We start from the raw sequence: 21066 nt of genomic DNA, 5'->3' as shown, positions 1-21066 counted from the left end.
CCCTTTAGATATCTGAAGATGGCTATCATATCTCCTCTCAGTCTCCTCTTCTCCAGGCTCAACATACCCAGCTCCCTTGACCATTGGTTTCCAGACCCTTGATCATCTCAGCCACCCTCCTCTGCATACATTCCAGCTTGTCAACATCTTTCTTAAATTATAGTGCCCAGAACTGGACACAGTATTCCAGGTGTGGTCTGACCAAGGCAGAATAGAGCGGCACCATTTCTTCCCTTGATCTAGACGCTATACTTCTGTTGATGCAGCCTAGAATAGCATTCACTTTTTTTGCTGCTGCATCACCCTGTTGACTCATGTTAAGCTGGTGGTCCACCAAGACCCCTAGATCCTTTTCACGTGTACTTTTTTGAATGCTAAACAGAGCTTTAGATTAGGGTGGGGAATCTTTTCCAGCCCAGGAGGCCACACTCCATCCTGAGAAACTTTCCAGGGCAGTGGGGCAATGATGGGTGGGACCAGAGGCAAAAACTGGGGAGCAGCTCAAGATGCAGCTCTGCATAACAGGCTACATTCCAGCCATGCAGGTAAGTCACTTGTGCACCTCTCTCGATACAGGCAAGCAAGAGGGAATATCACAAATCCAAGATGCATTCCAGGCTAGGCAAAAGGCCTGTGAAGCACGTGGCTTAGGGAGAGGAGGTGTGGTCCGAAGAGAGCCTTAAGGACCAGACAGGAGTGTTTCTGGAGTGTCGCATGCAGCCCCTCGAGCCTGATTGCTTAACTGTCACACAAGTAAAAACACTACCACCATTTTATCGTTTACAATTTTTTAAGAGAAGTGAAAAGATGTTAGGGGTGAGAGAATAAGGAAAAGAACAAGGAAGAGGAGGAAGAAAACAGAGACACCTGCTCCCAGTTTGCAGATAATAAAACTGTTGTTAAAATTAACAACAAGAACACATGGCGTGCTGGTGGATACTGTTCAGAAGTTTGCTAGTGGCTCTTTCCTTTCACACGCAGAGGAGGCAGCAAACCAGTGGCTGGCTTGCCGTTGCACACAAAAAAGCCACAATTGCGGTTTGTTTCTCTGCTAGCAAACCACAATGGTAGGCCAGGAACAAACCTTGGTTTACCATCATGGTTAGTTAGGAGAGAAACAAACTGTTATTATTTATTAGATCCCTTACCTGCCCTTTATAATTATTATTATTATTATTATTAATTATTTGTACCCCACCCATCTGGCTGGGTTTCCCCAGCCACTCTGGGCGGCTTCCATAGAAACCAAAAATACACTAAAATATCACAGATTAAAAACTTCCCTGAACAGGGCTGCCTTAAGGTGTCTTCTGAACCTTTGTGGTGAAGACTCGGGGCAGATTGCAGCCATGAGTGCAAAAATCGGAACAATTGACAACTGGAATAAAAGGGTGGGCACTTTCTTTCTTTCTTTCAGGGGGAGGCCACACACTAGCTCAGAAAACCAAGTATGCATGAAGCGCTGTATGCAAAGTGCTGTATTAGCTTGCCGTATTGAGTGATGTATCAAACAGCAAATGTCAACACTCCCTTTACTCTGCCATTAACAAAAGAGCTGAGGTTGAAGCGCAGCAGGTAGCAGGTGCTCATCAACCTGGGGCAACTGGCATCACGGACAGAGCAGGAGGTCCTAGGTTCAGCTCCTGGCAGCATATTCAGGTAGGGCAGGGAGAGAAACCTGCCTGGAACCCTGGAGAGCTAATTGCTGCCAGTCAGTGCATACAGCAGTGAGCCAGGTGGTACAAGGCAGCTTCCTTTGTTCATTGTGGGGAAGTGTGGGGGGAAGAGACACTCAAAAGCAGTGCTTCTCAATGTGGGTGATATCACCCCCGGGGGGAGGGCTGGAACGATCCAGGGGGGTGGTAGTCACATCAGGTGCAATTGGGAGGGTTGAAAAGAAATAAGGAGGCGGTGAAAGCATAAAGAAGAAGAGAAGAAAATTTTGAGAAACCATTCGTATATGTTTCATATGTTGTGTTATTGCCAGGTCGGGCGCCGTTGTGGGACAGCGACAATGCCTCCCCAGGATGCGGAGGTGATGCTGGAGGAAAGGATTCTTTCTGGGCTTGGGTGAACCCTTTTCGGCTCCACCCAGGCCCGGGAAGTGTTAGTGATTTTTATTTTAATATTATCCTTTGTTATCTCAATTTTCTGTGTGCAATGTGAATGCTAGTAGGGTTGATTTAAATACTTTTATAATTTCAAGCTTCAAGGTGTCTTATTTACAACAACGTCTTTCTTTACTATGCTGTAGGGCATAGGTAGAAATACAGATACATCAATGTCTGCAAATTTCTCACTGCATCTTTCTGTTTGTTCACTTAAAGAAGGCAGCTTTGGGGGGGGGCTGAGTATTTTTTTTTCTGAAAGGGGTGGTAGGCCAAATAAGTTTGTGAACCTCTGCTCTAAAGGAACAACCATTTCTCCCTCTTACCAGATCTCCCCCTTCCCCAATTTAAGCAGAATCTTCCACCACCCCAGCCTGGCAAGATGGACTCCCCACCACCCTCTCCCACTTAAGAGATGCGCATCACAGAAGCACATCCTTTCAGGCATCTCTGGTGGCGCTGCTGCATGGTCCCCTTCATCAACCATCTGCCTCCCACTCTCAGCATTACAGCAGAAATGTCAGAATACTCCCTGCTAACTGCCAAAGGCGCCTCCCCTCCGCCCCCTCAATCAGAGGCTTATTCGCTCTTCACGCTGAAATTGTTTCCAAGGGAGGAGGATCTAAGAGAATAAGAGCTCCGCAAGCTCAGATTAAAAAAAAAAAAGGAATAAGGAGGAGGTATCATGGGCCGCCAACACAAGGCTATACACCAAACAATCGTAGGTGTTTATCCATGTGTGCGATTTGGAAGCGGGGGGGTTGATCACAAAAAAATAAAAAAATGGTTTGACATCCAAGCGGGGGCACAACACAGCCAACAAGCTGTAGAAAAGCAGCGGCTCACAGCCTCTGCTGCAACCAAGGAAGAATGTGAGAGAGCGAACATGACGGTGAACGCTCCCAAATATTGTGGTGGTGAGGAAGGGGAGGAATTTAGACAAGAGAGAGGGGGGCACACAATTGCTAATAATGTGGGAGGGGGCGTTTCGCCTCTGCAGAAGCAAAGGGATAGCCAAGGTGCTGGTTCCAAAACAAAGTAAATAAATAAAAATTAAAAAAGGAAGGCGCAGAATAGCAGAAGAAAAGAAAGCACCAACTCCGTCTAATTTCATTTACAACCAAACAAAACAGGAGGGTGGGGGGGCAGGGAGGGGGGAGAAGTAGCAGCAAAATGGCTGATGGTGCTATGCATCAAAGACTGCCATTCATCTCTCCATGAACACCATCATGAAAGCTTGGTCCTGCAGGTGCTGCGCCATACACAGCAGGAGGGGTGTCTCTCGAGGTGTGGAACTGCCTTCCCTGGGACACTCAAAAACGTGGCAGAATCATGCCCTTTTTGGCTTGCAGCTGCCAGCAGCCAGAGGTGAGGGACACATCACACCCTACCCACCTGAAAGGCACGGTCTGTGCACAGATTCTTGTGCCAGGCGGCCCCCGCACACTATCGGTCAAATCCCCCTGGAGCAGAGGATGGGGAGCCTGCATACCTCAACCTCCAGCAGTCCCAGGAGCCAGCCAACAGTCGCTTCCCTATCACTTCCTGAGGACATTAGGGAATCGGACCCAGCTCCGATACAGTTGTTATATGTTATTTGGAGCCAGTGAAATGTCGAGATCGAGAGAAGCATAAGATGCAACAAACTCACTTGGTGGGTTTTAAGTCATCCCGAGTACCACATTTCCTTCTGGGTTACCTTCCGGGGGGCACAAAGCATTGGCGAGCAGGACCATAGGCCAAGGGGGGACAGAGCAATGGATGTAAAAGTTATGCTTGTACAGTAGGCTAGGTTCTACACACACCCTTTCTGTTCTCCATCCAGAGAAGCAAGAGATGTGTTCAGGGGCACATCCCAACCAGGTAAAAATGTCCCAGATATACAGCAGGGCTCATTATGGGCTGTGGGCCCAGCATACGAAATCTGCCATGCACATTTTGCAACTGGCTATTGGCCACTTGCAATCAAGTGGATGCTATGATGGCACCCGGTGTCTCCACCATCTGGAGGTGCGTGCCTGGAGATCCTTGGGTAGGAACTGTTTCCACACACCTGTTCTATTTTATCTGCACAATCAGAATGAATTTCAGGAACCAAAAAGTTGTATTGAAAAATATGACTTTCGAGCAGTCTGGCCCCAAAATGGGAACCAGGTATTCCGTTTTGGTGACTATAACCCCGGGTTAAGGAGCCATTTGGTGTCTGGCTTATAGTATCTGAGTTTCTAACACTGAGTGTTAGAAAGGACCAGACAGAGGCTTGGAAGGACACAATCAGCCCTCAGTCTCAAGGTTTAAAAGCCCACAGTGCTTTAAGTCAAATTTCCCTCTCTCAGCTCCCATAAACCAGCATCTTAAATTCTGAGATAACAACAAAAGAAGTTACTTTATACCATGACAGACTACATCCACCTAGGCCAGTATTGTCTACTCTGACTGTTAGCCAGCGACACAAGGGGAGGAAAGGACTTCCTCCATCATCATTTACCTGAGAGATCATTTCACTGGAATTGCTAAGGAACAATTGAAGCTGGAGCCACCTGTATGCAAAGGCATTGTCCCTACAACTGAACTACAGGTTCTCCTGAAAAACACTATTGCGTGGCAATGCCTTTGCCAAGCTGGTGTTCTGGAGATCTTTGGCAGGGGGTGATGAGATCCGGGAGCCGAAGACACCTGCAGGGCACCAGGTTAGCAAAGGATGTTGTACAGAAATAAGATCATGTCCATGATATGAGAGCCATCTTCAGATGCCTGAAAGATGCATCTTTCACAGAAGATGGAGCCAGACTGTTTTCTGCTGCTCCAGAGGGGAGAACTCGAGGCAATGGATTCAAATGACAAGGAGATTCCGACTCAACACTGGGAAGAACTTTCTGACAGCAAGAACTCTTCAACAACAGAACTGACTACCTGGGAAGGTGGCGAATTCTCCTTCACTGAAGGTTTTAAAGCAGAAGTTGGATGGCCATCTGTCAGGTCAGGGATTCTCTAATTGTGATTCCTAGATTGCAGGGGGGTTGGACTAGATGAGTCTTTGGGTCCCTCCCAATTCTACGACTCTATGGTTCTATGAAGTGCCCTGGAATTAGTGCTGAGTTCAAATCTGTTGTGTGTGCAGTGCTTTGTGCACTCCCCACTGCCCCACATGGAAGACACCTCCCCTTTCTCTCTCATATTTTTTGCACCCTCTTGGCAAAAGTGCACAGAACTGTTCACAAGGCTGTAGCTGTTAAAGAAAATAGAAAGCAACCCTCCCCCTGCACTGCTGAGACAACTGCTGCCAGCCCTCCCAATCTTGTCAGGCAAGAGTCAATAAGAGCTATGGCAGAACATAACAATAATTATAATATAAAATTAAAAGGTAAAGGTACCCCTGCCCGTACGGGCCAGTCTTGACAGACTCTGGGGTTGTGCGCCCATCTCGCTTAAGAGGCCGGGAGCCGGCGCTGTCCGGAGACACTTCCGGGTCACGTGGCCAGCGTGACATCGCTGCTCTGGCGAGCCAGAGCCGCACACGGAAACGCCGTTTACCTTCCCGCTGGTAAGCGGTCCCTATTTATCTACTTGCACCCGGAGGTGCTTTCGAACTGCTAGGTTGGCAGGCGCTGGGACCGAGCAGCGGGAGCGCACCCCGCCGCAGGGATTCGAACCGCCGACCTTTCGATCGGCAAGCCCTAGGCGCTGAGGCTTTAACCCACAGCGCCACCTGCGTCCCATAATTATAATATAATAAATTGTTATTTATACCCCGCCCTCTCTAGCCAGGGCCGGGGCTCAGGGCGGCTAACACCAAATATAAATTACAATAAAACGTAATAGAAAAACAACAACAACAACAAACAAACAGTTAATTAAAAAACAGCTTAAAATGCAGCCTCATTTTAGTAGTAGCCCATAAATCAAGACCATAAAGGGAAGAAACATCAGATATTCACCCGAGCCAGCTATCCATGCTGGTCCTACATGGGCCAGCAAAAAAGCCAAGGGTCAGAGTGAGTCTAAGCCAAAGGCCCAGCGGAACAGCTCCGTCTTGCAGGCCCTACAGAAAGATGTCAAATTCCCAAAGGCCCTAGTCTCTTGTGACAGAGTGTTCCACCAAGTTAGGGCCAGTTCTGAAAAGGCCATGGCCCTAGTTGAAACCAATCTAACTTCCTTGAGGCTCGGGACCTCCAAAGTGTTGTTGGAAAGGGGATGCCTAACCCCAAAACTTCCAACCAGAGGTAGTCCTTCATCAGTTGGACACAGCCAGGGTTAGAGTACAGCAAGGTAGGGAGCAATAACTTTTCCAAAACAGGATTTTCCAGGGCTTTAATTTCCTCATAGAATTTCTACCTTTTTCTAACTTCATGAGTAACAATGGACAGACAGTGCCCACTTCAAAGACGCTATGAGGGAAGCTTGGCGGTTTTGAAGGACGTAGCTTTCCTTTGCTAAAGATAAGTAAAAGACAAGCAAGGGCTTCAGGAAAATCTTCCAATGCAAATTACTCTATGCAAGTTACTTGGATATGAGAAAGTTTACCAAAAAAAGCCACCACATCCCTGGTGAGGAGTGTACCTCAGATGCCTAGACAAAAGGTGTGTAATCTCTTCTTGTGTTCAGAATGAGGCTTCATTTGTCATCAGTGGTGCCATCATGTTACAAAATGAATCAAGACATAGGGGGCCCATTTAGTCCAGAATCCTGTTCTCACAGCAGCCAACCTGGTGCCCAAATAGGAAGCCCTCAAGGTAGACGAGCTCAACAGCAGTGCTCTCCCCACTTGTAAGTCTCAGCCATTGTGGTTAATAGCTATTGATAGCCTTGTCCTCCATGAACATGTCTAATCCTCTTCTAAAGCCACACAACTTGGTGCCCGTTGCAAGAACAAATTCCATAGTTTAGTGATGAAAAAGTTATCACTTCTTCCAGGAGGCAGGGCGGGGAGGGGGGGCAGGCAAATTTTTGCCTGCCCCCAGTCCAATTTTTGAAAACTGAACCTCACATATAATGGCACAGCACTCCTTTCCATAGAATTACAGTTGGAAGGGACCCCAAGGGTCCTCTAGTCCAGTGTTCCCCAACCTTGGGCCTCCAGCTGTTTTTTTGGACTACAACTCCCATCATCCTTCGCTAGCAAGACCAGTGGTCAAGGATGATGGGAACTGTAGTCCAAAAACAGCTGGAGGCCCAAGGTTGGGGAACACTGCTCTAGTCCAGCGCCTGACAATGCAGGAATCTCAACTAAAGCATCCGTGACAGAGGGCCATCCAACCTCTGCTTAAAAACCTCTAACGAAGGAGAACAGGGGAGACTGTTCCACTGTCTAACAACTCTTACTGTAAGAAAGTTTTCTTGATATTTAGTCAGCATCTCCTTTTTTTGTACCTTGAAGCCATTGGTTTGAATCCTACTCTCCAGAGCAGGAGATTTTGACTTGGTAATTACCATTGTTATTGCTTTTTATTATTAGCACACTGATTGGTCGTTCTCCACTGACCATCGTTATTTGATACCATTAAAATATTCCCAGAGTGCTGAAGCGTACGTGGTTGCTCCCTTTTAAATGATTGTTATTATTTTTCTTTAAATTAAGGGCAAAGCTAGCAGCACAGCAAAGCTTCTCCCACTAGCCATCTGCTCTGCCTGCAGACATCTCAAACAGGAACAGAACATAAGCAGTCATCAGTGACAAAGACTATTTTGCCTAGATGAACCGTCCCCGACCAGGTGCCCTCCAGATGTTCCTGGCATTTATTTTATTTTGTGTGTGTGTGTGTGTGTGTGTGTGTGTGTGTACAAACACACACATTGGGAAAGGCTACTTTGAAGGGAAAGCAAGCTACGTACTTCATCCATGATGTTTCCACAGGTATCAAGACAAAGAAACCAGCCTCCAGAGTGAAAAGCTAGCTGGAAAATATAAGCAGCCTGGGCAGAATATCTGTAAATAAGGGGTCTGCAATAGGAAGCTACTGTCCCAGAAGAACATAGACAGCAGTGTTAGAAATGCAGCTAGGTATGCTAATTGGCACCTTAAGCCTAGGTTGCAATCGCCACAATGGAATGTCTAGGCACCTTCTCTTTTTTTGGCAAGGAGAATCATTTTATTGTTGTTATTTTTATTATCTAGTTCATTTCTCCTGGCACCTGGGAAATTCTTAACACTGATAGGAAGCTGCCTGATACAGAGTCATCCATCCCACTCAGCGCTGTCTCCACTGACTAGCAGCAGCACATCTCCAGGGTTCCAGGCAGGGAGTCTTTTCCCAGTCCTACCTGAAGATGCTAGAGATCAAAGCAGGGAAGTTGTGCAAAGCAGATACTCCACTGAATGGCAGCCTTTCTCAAGCCCACCAGGCTCCCTTCAACTGCCAAACATAAGAAGAGCCTGCTGGATTTCTATTTTTTTAAAAATAATATTTATTCAGATTTTACAGATTACAAAGAGAAAAAAGAAAAAAGAAAAAAAGGGAAAATAGAAAAGACAGAAAAAATACAAACAGTTGAAAAAAAAAACAGATCAAACCTTTACAACACTTGCTTTCATTCACTTACTTCCTTGACCTCCTCACACCTCCCATTTTTGTATTCTAATTCAGTTAGATATTTCAGCAAATCCTTTCCAGCTTTGTTTATATCTTAATAATTTATCTTAATATATTGTGATTTTGCATTCTCTTCTTTCACCAAATTATTTTTACTTAATCCTTTATATCTTTTCTGCTAAAACCACATAATTCTATTCCAACATCTTTCTAACATTCCTTAATTTTGCAATATTTCTGAAGGTAAACTTTAAATTTTTTCCAATCTTCTTCCACTGACTCTTCTCCTTGGTTGAAGAGCCTGCTGGATCAGACCCCACTGCCCACCTAGTCCAGCCTCCTCTTCTGACAGGGGCCAACCAGGTGACTTTTCTGCGAAACCCACAAGCAGGATCTGAGCATAAGAGCAACTCTCCCCTCCTGCGTTTCCCAGCTGTTGGCATCCAGAAGCATGTTGATGTTGTGGTTACTGTATTATTATTAGTTATACCCCGCCCATCTGGCTGGGTTTCCCCAGTCACTGGGCAGCTTCCAACAAAAGATTAAAAATACATTAAAACATCAGTGATTAAAAACTTCCCTAGTTCGGGTGCAGAGCAAGTCCGCCATGTGACAACTTTGGAAGGGGGCTTGGCCCTCTATGTCCCTACCCCTCCTCAGAGTGTGTCTCTGGCAAAACTAACAGCTGATCAAGAGGACTGAACCCCTGGGGCACATTGGGGGGGGGGGTGCAGGGTAGAATTCAATGATGGAGCTGACTCTTCAAAAAGTTCTGCTATCAGAATAACAACAGATCCAAAGTCAACAGAAGGGTTAGGCCACTTCAATCACCAAACACCTGATACCACCCAGGTCCATCCACAATTTCAGCCAAAGAGACATTGACAAAAAAATATAGAAAAAAGTAAAATGTAATCTTTGTTCCTTATCTAGGCTTATCTCCGAACCTCTGAAAAGCAAATATTGACACTATCCCAACACCAGGAAGTCAAAAGAGGAAACTTCTTTTTTACAGAATCAACACTATGCTCAATTGTTCCTGGCCTATTATAATTTCATTTTGCGCTCTCTCTCTCTTTCTCTCTCACACACACACGTACAAAAGCACCTGCGATTCCTTGCACACGTAAGGGAATGGCAGATGAAAGAGGGGTGATTTCATTTTTTAAACCACCTATGACAGATAGTGCCTCGGTAGAAGACCAGGCCGGAGGCACAACCTCCATAATCACACTATAATTTGTAGTTACGTGTTTTTGCCCAAACCGCAAGAGACTAGGCATAGCTGGAAGAGGTGTGCTTTAGAGCCCTTGGCGCCAATTAAGGTGCAGCAGGGACATTATCCATGGGGTATTTGCAACCACAACCCCCACCTCTTGACTCAATGTGCAGGTGGCAGGAATGAGAACAGATTGCTAGGCAGAAGAGACCCCTGTCACACACTGGTTCTGCAAATGCAGAATAATTTCACCAGGTCTCTTTTGGTACCACATTTGTAGAGGCAAGGGAGAGAGAATACTACAGGCTCAAGGGTGCATAAAAGATATTCTTTCCATGTACTGGCACACTGAAACGGAACACGCACCACTATACTGTCAGCCCACTGTGAAAACATCACCCAATAAACACTCCCCCCGCAACAGAACATCACACCACAGCTCCTTTTAAAGTCTCTTATATCTATCACACCTGCTTTTCTGCAATAGTCTGCCCCAGTGTGAGGGCAGTGAGAAATTCAGAAAGAGTCACCAGCTATTAACTTGTCTGCATCAAGTTCACACCTTTTGGATGATTTGGACTACAACTCCCATCATCCACAGCTGCACAGCTGATGGGTGCTGCAGTCCCCGAGCAGGCAAAGGCTACTCTGCCGACCCTTGGCCCTACGTAGCAAAAGCCCCTTGAACCCAGACCCTCTGAGACGACATGACATTTCCACAAAGCTTTACAAGGCAGCACCTGTGACAGAGACAGCAGCGTTAAAGGGAGCGTGCTTAGACTGCCGATCCTGCCCAGCAGATGAAAATGAATTTAGAGAGAATATGTTAAATGGGTATTACGCTGCATCAGCCGACTAACACATATTCCCAAGGGACACCCCCACACACTCAATCAGCAGTGAAGATTGAGCTTCATTGCTACCCTCACTGTTCCTCCTTCTGCCCCAACATGTTATCTCCCAAACTCAGTCATCTCATCCTCAGTGCCTTAATCTGGATTGGCCCCAATTTTTTTTTAAAAAAAGATGTCATTATCACCAGCAGCCCAAACAGAACAAAAGCCTGGCTGCCCACTTGACCCAAATACAGGCCAACGATTGTATGCTTGATATGTGGGGCTGGGGGAATCCAAGAGACAAATTCATGCTATGATTGCTATGCTGTGCCTCTACAGTTGGAGGCTCTGAGGAATCCTAACTGCTGAAAACCATTGGGGGGGGGGAGAGAGCTTTTGTGCTCAGATCTTGTTTGTGGCCTTCCCACTGAGGCATTTGGTTGGCCACTGTGAGAACAGAATACTGGACTAGTTGGGCCACCAGTCTGACCCAGCAGCCTAGTCTCCTGTTCTTAAGAGCCCCTTTTTCTACCCTTAACTGGAAAGATTTGAGACAGCACCCAACCCTGCTGCAGTGTCAGTCTGTTTCGGGGTGACCCCAACTAATACAGGGGGTGCCTAAGCATTAGATACTGAAAAGCAAGCCTTGCTTCCCATCAAGAAACAGACCATATGCATAATCAACTGATGATGATCCCTATGCCAACTAGGGTATTGTCAGGGATGGGGGAACCTGTGGTCCTCTAGATGGTGTTTGATTCACGGCAGCCAGTGTGGGAGGCAGAGATATAATCTAACAGGTTGCAGTCACCACAACGGTATGTCTTGGCACCATTTCCCCCTCAATGGTGATTATTATTGGTAGTATTATTATTCATTTCATTTCTATACCACTTTATATTTAAAAAAAAACAAATCTCAAAGCAGCTTACAACACATTAAAACATCAAACAATCCAGAATAAAACAAATTCAAGCTTCAAGGAAAATCTTTCAGATCCTTCTCTAAGTGACATTTTGCTTTGCCCAGTCACCAACCTAGCATCCAGAGATCTTCACTTGGCCAAAACTGAACCTGCACCAGTCGCAAAACGTGCCTGGCACCTGGCTAATTTCTAGCACTGGCGGGAAGTGGTCAGGATAGACGGACAAAGAAATCTAACACATCTGGAGGAAGGCAAGTTGGTGAAAGGAGCTCCAGGCAGCGAGCTCTCTATTGCTCTCTTGCCATGGTGTGTTTGTGTGTTAAGAGTGCCATCAACTTTGCAAGAGCACAGTGGCTAACACACTACAACTGACTCTCCTAACCCCAGAGGTAGCTATTAACTTTCCACCGTTTGTAAGAAAATGCCAACAATGCCATATTACTAAGAGAGAACATTATAAAATAAATTGTGAGTGCCAGGTTGTAGGTGCATCATTACTGTTGTTACTTATTAATAACAGCCACACCACACAAACTAAATTCAAATTCCACAGCAAAGAAAGCCCACACTAAACCAGACAACTTAGTGCATTAAAGAATTGTGCACACTGCACATTTTTAGCAATGCTGAAGTGCTGTGATGAGGAGCCTGTATCGGCCTTCAACTGCTCTACACACAGAGAAAGGCATGAGGATGTGCTGCTCAAATCCAGCCCCCCCACCCACCCACCTGGTCAAATAAAGTGGCATTATTGCAGAAGAAATGCAATGCTTGTGTCCTCCTACTCTTGGATAGAGGCAGCAACTTGATCGCAATCCATGTGCACTCATGGGCATTACGATAACCGGTCATAGCTCAAGCACACATATCAGAGAAGGCACCGAGTCCGCAAAGCGCTCCCACCATGACTCCTCAACCATACACAATATTAACTGCAGCAGACTCACCCCCACCAACAAACAGCATCTATGCTAACAGGAGTCATATGTTATCTCTTCATTGCGACTGAGCATTAAAAAAAAAAAAGGTTCGCATTGGCTTTACTGGACAGCTGCAAGTTCTCAAATTAGTAAATATTATTAATGATTTCCCCTGTTCTGAACACATGCACAAAGACATGCTCATGGATTTAGAAACAAACCTTTCGTTTACCGGAGGTGTGGCTAACCCGTGGCCCTCCAGATTCCATCGTTTGTGGCTGATGGGAGTCAGCGGACTATAACATCTGGAGGGCTACAGGTTAGCCACCCCCCTCGGAACAATTTACACACACATTATTAAGCTTTGCTCCTTTCCCTCACATGCACACAAGGGAACTTTATCAACACCTGATATTCAAATACAATGAGGAGGGGGTTACATAAACTCCATGTTAAATTAGAAATCAGCACACCCTTTTATTCCACAATCCCCTGCAAATAAAAACACCCCTTAGGTGTCTTTGGGTGGAAGGGTGGGCTATAAATTTAAATGCAAGAAAAAGTATTCATATCCCCATAACAAAACACACAAGCACTGGGAGAATAATTCAGAACCCCTCCCTCACAATTCTCTCCCACACCCTTATAGGGAGAATTGATTCATTTGTTGCTTTCGTATTTTTCACTGTTTTTAATTATCTTATGTGTAAATCACATTGAGCCAATATTTTAGAAGGTGATTAAGAAATACAGGATAGCAGAATAAATAATGATAATAGAAAATGGGTCATTAAATCCTCAACACAGACATGAACTGGAGAGCTCATTAGCAGTTCCCACTCCCCAAAATAATCCCCCATGGTGACCTCCCCACAAGCAAATAAATGGAAAGGGCTCCTTAATCTCCCTTAAGAATTTTCATTATACTGTACAGATAACAAGAAGGGAGTAAATTATCCACTCCCACTCACAGCATAATAACGGGAGAATTTAGTTAACCCCATATATGCAGCATTGGTTTGTTTTCATCCCCAATTCATAAACTGGGAGGGGGGTATTAATGCCTCCCCCTATACATCAGGGCAGGAGAGCATCTTCACAACTTTCCCACACTCCTCATAAGGGAGTAGAAATGAGCAGACCTTCCCTTACCTATCAAAAAGGAAGGGATGCACCAATAACGGTCTACTTCACATATTGGGGGGCGGTAATTAACCTGCTCTCAATATTCCCCATCAATATATTAATTCCTCAAACCTTCAGAAAAGGGAAAGTTATTCAGGTCCCTCTTCCATCAGATCCCACTTACCTCTACACTATCTTTTTAATGTTTATCTCCCCTACCCCCCAGTTTAAGAGTTCCACTGAACTGGTGGTGTATTCTGTCCCAGACTTTCTACTGGGGTACAAGGGGGCAAGTGGAGTTGCCCCACTCTGCTTGCTAGAGTCACCCAACCCATTTACCCCACAGGCAGAAAAAGGAGAGGACATAAAGAACCACCCCCTCTGCAAGTAGTTGGAGGGGTCCTTTCCACTCACTCCCCCAGTGTTTTTATTTCTCTTCTGCTCCCTTTCATATAATAATTCCAAAGCATTGGGTGACAGGATGGTCACTGCCCCCCTTGTTTCCTTCGGGGGAGGTGTCAACCCATTCCTATGGGTGCCCTTCACCTAATTCCCCTCTTTAATTTTTCAGACCCCTCCACTATAATTTGAGAAGGGGGGGGGGGTCCTTAACCCTACACACACAACCTTTCTGAGCAGGGAGAAAGAGGGGAGACAGCAGTTCTTCCCCTTTTGTGTATTAATCCCCCATTTCAATTCCTGACCCATGGGTTTGAGGAAGGGCGATTCCTGATCCCCACTCAACCTGGCACACATTTCTGAATTCAGAAAGTGGGGAGAGGGGGTTCTGTTTGCTGTCCCGCTACATTTAGCTACAACCTTCCCCCCTTCTAATCACACCCATAAATTGGGGCAGCAGTCCTTTAGTCCCTTACTGAAGGATGGGAAGGGGGATATCACATCCTAAATTCTCTCTCTCTCTCTCTCTCTCTCTCTCTCACTCACACACACACACACACACACACACACACACACACGTGTCAATACTGTAACCTCAAACCACCAAACAGGCTTTAACATCTTTTCTGAGGGGAGAAGGAAAATAGGGTGTCACTCCTCCCAATTCATCCCACCCTCAGAACAGCCCCATTTTCCTCTGTCATAAAACTGAGGCCACTTAATTCTCTTTCTGTTGCCCGCTTAACCCCGTTTCCCCAAATAGCTAATTTTCCTTCACATCCACCAATAACCCTTCCCCTCACACCCATAAATGGGGTGTGTTTGTGTGTGGCCTTTTAAAATCCTGAAAAATTGGGGTAAGTAACCAGTTCCCTAAATTCAAAGCACCCCCATTTGCCTCAAATGTAAACTACCTTTTTAGGAGGGGGGGGGAGGGATAGAGAAAACAGGGATCATGTGTCAACCTTTTAGCAACCCCCCAATAGGATATAATTGAAAAGGCAGTCCTTCAACTCTCCTTTCTGAAAGGGGGGGAACAAGGAAGAGGTGCCACTTTGAGGGTATTCTGGGCTTCCCTCCCTAAGGGGGTGTCAACCAGTTAGGGCATCACCATTTCCTCCATCTTCCTCCTCAGCCCCCAAAACCCCATTACTCAGTGGCGTAGCGTGGGTTGTCAGCACCCGGGGCAAGGCAAGTAATTTGCGCCCCCTAACCCGTGGATTTGCGCCCCCTAACCCTAACCCCCAGATGTTGCGGCCGGTGCGGCCAGCCCCCCCTGCACCCCCCACGCTACGCCACTGCCACTACTACCATTCCCCCCCTCCCTCACACCAGAGGCAGAGGAAGGGGAGCCCTAAGGAGATGTCAGCTGGGATGCCTGCCAGCCAACACCCCCCATCCCTCCCTCTTCCCTCTCTCATTTTCCTTGCCCCTCAAGGACTTCCCCACACCAATCATTTCACCTCACACACACACACACCCTTGAGGTACAGCTGTCAACTTTTCCCTTTTCTTGCGAGGAATCCTATTCGGAATTTCCCTTTAAAAAAAGACAGCTATGCCTTGAGGAGAGAGTATTCTGTGCTTCCTAAGAAGGGGGGGGGGTATGTCAGCCAAGCGCATCCAACCCCCCACCCCCTTTCTCACCCCCCCTCCCTCGGCCTTCCTCCTCCCACCACTCCTCTCCTCTTTTTCACCCCTCAAAGACACCCAGATGGGCAGCATGCCTGTGTATGCGTGTATATGCATGTATGCATGTATACGTTTTCCTTCACACACGCAGATGGGGTGATGCTGAGCTTCCCTCCTTTTGGGGGGGGTGTCTTCCTCCTCCTCCTCCTCCTCCTCCCCTCTCCCCTCAAAGACCCCCCTCCCAAATACACACACGCATAATATTCCCCAAAGGTGTGAAGTGATGCTGAAGCTTCCTTCCCTTCAGTCAGTCAGCCAGGCGACTCCATCCCACCCCTCCCTCTTTCCTTTCTCCTCCTCGCCCCCCCCCCACTCCCCCCCCACGGCGCTTAATTTCCCCCTCACAGACCAGAGGCGAGCGCGGGCTTCCTTCCCTGAGGGGCTGCCGGCCTTCCCACCGCCTCCATCCCGCCTGGCGACCCCTGAGGGGCTTCCCTCCTTCCCTGCCTCCCTGAGGGGGCGTCCGCCCTGCGCCTCCCCCCCTCAGCCCGGGCTCACCCGGTGGGCGCGCGTGAGGCTGAGGTCCTTCATGACCTCCTCGAAGGCCGCCGTCTCCTCGGCCTGCTTCTGGTTGTGCAGCGCGATCTTCTCGCTGAATTTCCGCGGGTTGTTCGACGAGGCCGCCATCTTCCCCCGTCCGCATCCCTCCCGCCGCCGCCGCCGTCGCCGCCGCCCCCTCCCGCTCCGGGCGCCAGTGCGCCTGCGCACCCGCGCGCGCGCGCGCGCCCTCACTCCCTCTCTCCCTCCTCCCCCACCCGGCCGCCGCGCCGCCAACCAAACAAGCAAAATCCGGGCGACTGCGCAGGCGCGAAAGTCAGAGAGGGCTGGCAGGAGAGGCGGCGCGGCCGACTGCGCACGCTCCGCCCGCAGGTGCGCAACTGCGCAGGCGTAGGAACGGGCAGAATAGGAGGAGGGGGAGGAGGAGGACGGCTTGCGGAGCGGAGGCTCGGACGCAGCGCGCACGCGCGAGCGAGAAGTGGGCTGGGCGGAGAGAGAAAAGAACTCGGGATGCAACAACGCGCACGCGCAAAATAGAAAGGGAGGGAGGGAGGAGGCGAGGCGCAGCGCGCGTGCGCAGACCAAAAAAAGGTGGGCGGCGAGGAAGCGAGAGGGAGATGTTGGTTTTGCGCACGCGCAAGCTTGGAAATGGGCAGAATAGGTGGGAAACGAGGAGGGGATTGGCTCGCGAGAGACGAGTAGAGCTGCAGCGCGCAAACTCGGCAGCGGAGGAGGGGGGGGAAATGAAACGAGGCGGCATGGCGCATGCGCCGCGCTTTCTCATCTCTTATCATACACATCCCTTCGCTGCTTTTCGCCGCAGGCGCAGAAAGCTGTTTTTGTGGTCCCCCCCCTTCTATCTCAAGCAGGCTTCGTAGCGCATGCGCAGTGCTTTATCTCCTTTCTCAGGCCCTCCTTGCTTGGTAGGCCGGCTCCCCCCCCCCAAATAATTAAACCTCCCCCTCTCTCAATTTCTTGATTAGTTTAAGCCTCCAACACACACAACCTGCTCTTGTTGCTCCATATCTGGCAAGAGATAGCCATACTAAATTATGAGAAATAACAGAGCCTCCACAGACAGGCGCAGTCTACCCCCAAAAGATGGTACTAAAATGAAAAGCCACAGCAGAGGGGAGGCTGCTTATTCTGATGTTCAGTGACAGGCTGCCTCTGAACATTTTATCGTTTTATTTAACAATATATGTTGTTGTTTACTAGTCGTGTCCGGCTCTTCGTGACCCCACGGACCAGAGGACGCCAGGCACTCCTGTCTTCCACTGCCTCCCAGAGTTTCGTCAAATTCATTTTGGTCGCTTCTATAACACTGTCCATCCACAGATAGGTAGCCGTGTTGGTCTGCCATAGTCAAAGCAAAATAAAAAAATTCCTTCCAGTAGCACCTTAAAGACCAACTAAGTTCGTTTTTGGTATGAGCTTTCGTGTGTATCTGAAGAAGTGTGCATGCACACGAAAGCTCATACCAAAAACTAACTTAGTTGGTCTTTTTTTTATATATAAAATTTTTATTGAGTTTTCACATTTTATATACACAGACACACACAAACAGACAACGACAACACATATAAAGTTTCATATCCTTACTTTCCTAACCCCAGTTCTTGACCTCCCCCCACCCCCCCTTCATACATCCTAATTCAATTAAATTAGCTCAGCAAGTTCATGTCTCTCATCCTTTACATATTATTATTATATATATATTTTTTAAAAGAAATACTTAATTCTTATTACTTGGCCAAATTTTACTTATCCAATTTTCTTATAAATATTAAATCCTTTTCTAAGGTCGACTCAAATTCCTTCCACGAATTTCCCTTTTATCTTAAAAATAGGTCATAATAATCAAACACAAAGGTCATAAACATTTTTTTTAAAAGTTCTTCCCCCCCCCCCGCCCCGGTTTCTGTCCCTTCCCAATGTCCCCATGTCCACAAAGACAGTTTTTAGCCTGGATTCCTCACATCTGAGGCCTTTAAATCTCTGTCAGTCTCTCTCTGCCGATTTTGTTGGTAGCCCTCTTTGTTGGTCATCGGGTCTCGAAGGAGTTCTAGCTCAGTCTCATCAGATTTTCTTCCGTCCAAAGTGCTTGGTACCAGCTGCTGCGAAAGGTCAGCTGATCTTCCATACTCAAAGAGGAAGCCCCAATCATATTTCTTGCTTCTTTTAAATTCAAATATTCCAAGTGTTCCAGGGGCTTCCTCCCTCCTCTTTCGCATCTTTCGCAGATTTGTAATCCAAAGGTCTTCTTCTTTATGTTCTGACAATGTAGGCTTCTGGTTGGTACTCTCCATCTGTACTGGCCCTTGTTCCCTCTCCTCCTGTTCCGAAGTTATCTCTTCTAATTCAGCTGTAGATTTTTTCCTGGTCAAATCCATTGTGCATTCAGCAGAGTCACTTATTTTAGTGTTCAAGGTTATAAGTTGTTTATTCATAGCCGTAGTCTGCTCCTGCAACTTTCCCACGAGAAAAAACATTCTGTCTATCTCTGCCTGTAGTTTTCCCTCTGCAGCCATTGTAGTGTTTCAATGTTTCCCCTAGGGGGATTCTGGTTACTTAATAGTCTTTTCCCAACAGTCCGTTACTTTGTTATTTCACTACTTTGTTCCCAACCAGTTTAATTCAAGTATAACAAATTTAGTCCAGAAAGGTGTTAAATAATAAGATTTTTAACTTTTTTAACTTTCACTGCCCGTTTGACAGCTCCTTTGAGAGCTGTCAAACCCCTTGTTCCTTTTCTCCAGCTCACATACAGGACACTCCCGGGTCTGGGGGGGGTTTAGACAAAGGCTTCTAAAATTCCACTCTTACTCTCCAGCACAAATCTTCTTCTGTCAAATTCATGAAAATATTATCTTTTAAAAAACACCAAAAAGAAAAAACTCTCCACCTTAGTTCTCCGCTCCTTGCTTTAAATCTTCTGTAAGCAGGGGGGTGCGGACTTCCCTTTAGCACATCCCCCGATCGTACCAAATTCGAAGGTAGAAATTTTAAAGTCCAAATTCCATTTTACTCACGGATTAATTAAAGTCCGAATTTCAGGGAAGAAAGTCAGCGGTCTCCGGCCATGGCTCGCGGCTTCGCTCCACTGCAGTAGCGGTCCACTCACAGCACCACGCCGCTCCCCCGTACCCTCTCCGCAGCCTTTAAAAAGGCTCTTCGTGGGTCGGGGGGGCGCTTTAGGTGCCCGCCGAGTCACCAAGTCCGCAGGCTTCAGCGCCTGCGGTTTCTGAGGGTCCCCGCGTCACCGTCGCGGTAGAACCCTTGTCCAGCGGAACCGATTCCCTCCGGAGCTCGGAGGGAATCCGCCATTAACCAGATCGCGCTAACCCGGAAGCCTTCAACTTAGTTGGTCTTTAAGGTGCTACTGGAAGGAATTTTTTTATTTTGTTCTGTCCATCCACCTCGTCCTCTGTCGTCCCCTTCTCCTTGTGCCCTCAATCTTACCCAACGTCAAGAGTTTTTTCCAGAGTCTTATCTTCTCATGAGGTGGCCAAAGCATTGGAGCCTCAGCTTCAGTATAACAATATATAAAGGGACCCCTGAACATTAGGTCCAGTCGTGTCCAACTCTGGGGTTGCAGCGCTCATCTCACTTTACTGTCCGAGGGAGCAGGCGTACAGCTTCTGGGTCATGTGGCCAGCAGGACTAAGCTCTTCTGGCAAACCAGAGCAGCGCACGGAAACGCCGTTTACCTTCCCGCCGGAGTGGTACCTATTTATCTACTTTCACTTTGAGGTGCTTTCAAACTGCTAGGTTGGCAGCAGCTGGGACCGAGCAACTGGAGCTCACCCCATCGTGGGGATTCAAACCAATGACCTTCTGATCGGCAAGTCCTAGGCTCTGTGGTTTAACCCACAGCACCACCCGCTTCCCTATAACAATATATAGATATAAATATATTGATTGAAACCAGCTCATTTCTGCTCACAGACCCATTGAAGTGAACGGACCTAAGTTAGTCCTATGAAGTGGCGGAGAGTTATGCATGTGAACCTTTCTGCGTATTTGAAGCAGTTGCCTTCATCGATGCAAAGCACACCTTGCATCCGACTCCAGAGTAGAGACGGTAGGCTATATGCAATGCTAAGATGGACTCTAGTCCCAAGTTAATGGAGCATTAATTTAAGTGGGTCAGATCCATGGGCTTGTTAGCCATGCCAATTCTCTTTTAAATGTGTAAACTCCAAGCATGACTAATTTTGGAGACAACCCCATGTTTTTATTTCTAGAAACCTTCCATCTCTTCGTGTTTTGTCATGTTTTGGCCAGTCTCCACAATGGAGGGGACGGGACCATATGCAGTTTTGTTTTTAACTAGGAGTCAGCCCTCGGCCCAAATGGCACGGAGGAGGCAAGACAGGTTTTTTCAGTGCCGCAAATCTGACAGAGGCACAAGCACACTTTTGTACCCCTTCTGCACTGAGAACTTAAGGAGAGCGCTGCTGGACACCACCACCACCAAGAACGAAACTCTGGCAGAAAACACCCCAGGTGCTTTTCACAGAGCAATATCAGAACTCATTTTTATTATAAATAAATACCAGCGAGTTCTTGCAGCATGGAGGTTGCAGTTCGAAAGGAAGCGAAGTGGTTGTAGACCCACAATGAGGCCGCTCTCCATGGGTGCAGGCACGCTGTGCGAGAGGGAACAAGCACACTCCTCCTGGCCAACCCCTAAACTGACTTAGATCTTATCCTCCCATTCCCCAAATCCAGGGAGAGAGACCTTGTAAAGCAGGATTGAGGCAGTCACAAAGCTACGTGAGAAGTACCTTACACCTGCAATTTAGGTTCCT

The 21066-nt window shown here is 47.3% G+C and overlaps 1 protein-coding gene across 7 annotated transcripts in view; it reads right to left on the bottom strand.

Annotated features, from left to right (window-relative positions):
• Nucleotides 1–16443, bottom strand: part of CRTC1 (CREB regulated transcription coactivator 1) — a 50611-nt gene extending 34168 nt beyond the window's left edge. For 4 of the 7 annotated variants that reach the window (XM_079960644.1, XM_079960646.1, XM_079960648.1 and 1 more), the window contains exon 1: nucleotides 16253–16443. In XM_079960644.1, the coding sequence (XP_079816770.1) occupies nucleotides 16253–16381 (129 nt within the window). In that variant the 5' untranslated portion in view covers nucleotides 16382–16443. The remainder of the gene's footprint in view (nucleotides 1–16252) is intronic. The other 3 variants (XM_079960645.1, XM_079960647.1, XM_079960650.1) reach the window with 1 other exon arrangement.
• Nucleotides 16444–21066: the final 4623 nt, after the last annotated feature.

The sequence above is a fragment of the Podarcis cretensis genome (assembly GCF_951804945.1).
Source record: "Podarcis cretensis genome assembly, chromosome: 18".
In the NCBI taxonomy this organism is placed as follows: Eukaryota; Metazoa; Chordata; class Lepidosauria; order Squamata; family Lacertidae; genus Podarcis; species Podarcis cretensis.
The sequence above is the reverse complement of the archived record's forward strand: the minus strand, read 5'-3'. Positions and strand labels throughout refer to the sequence as shown.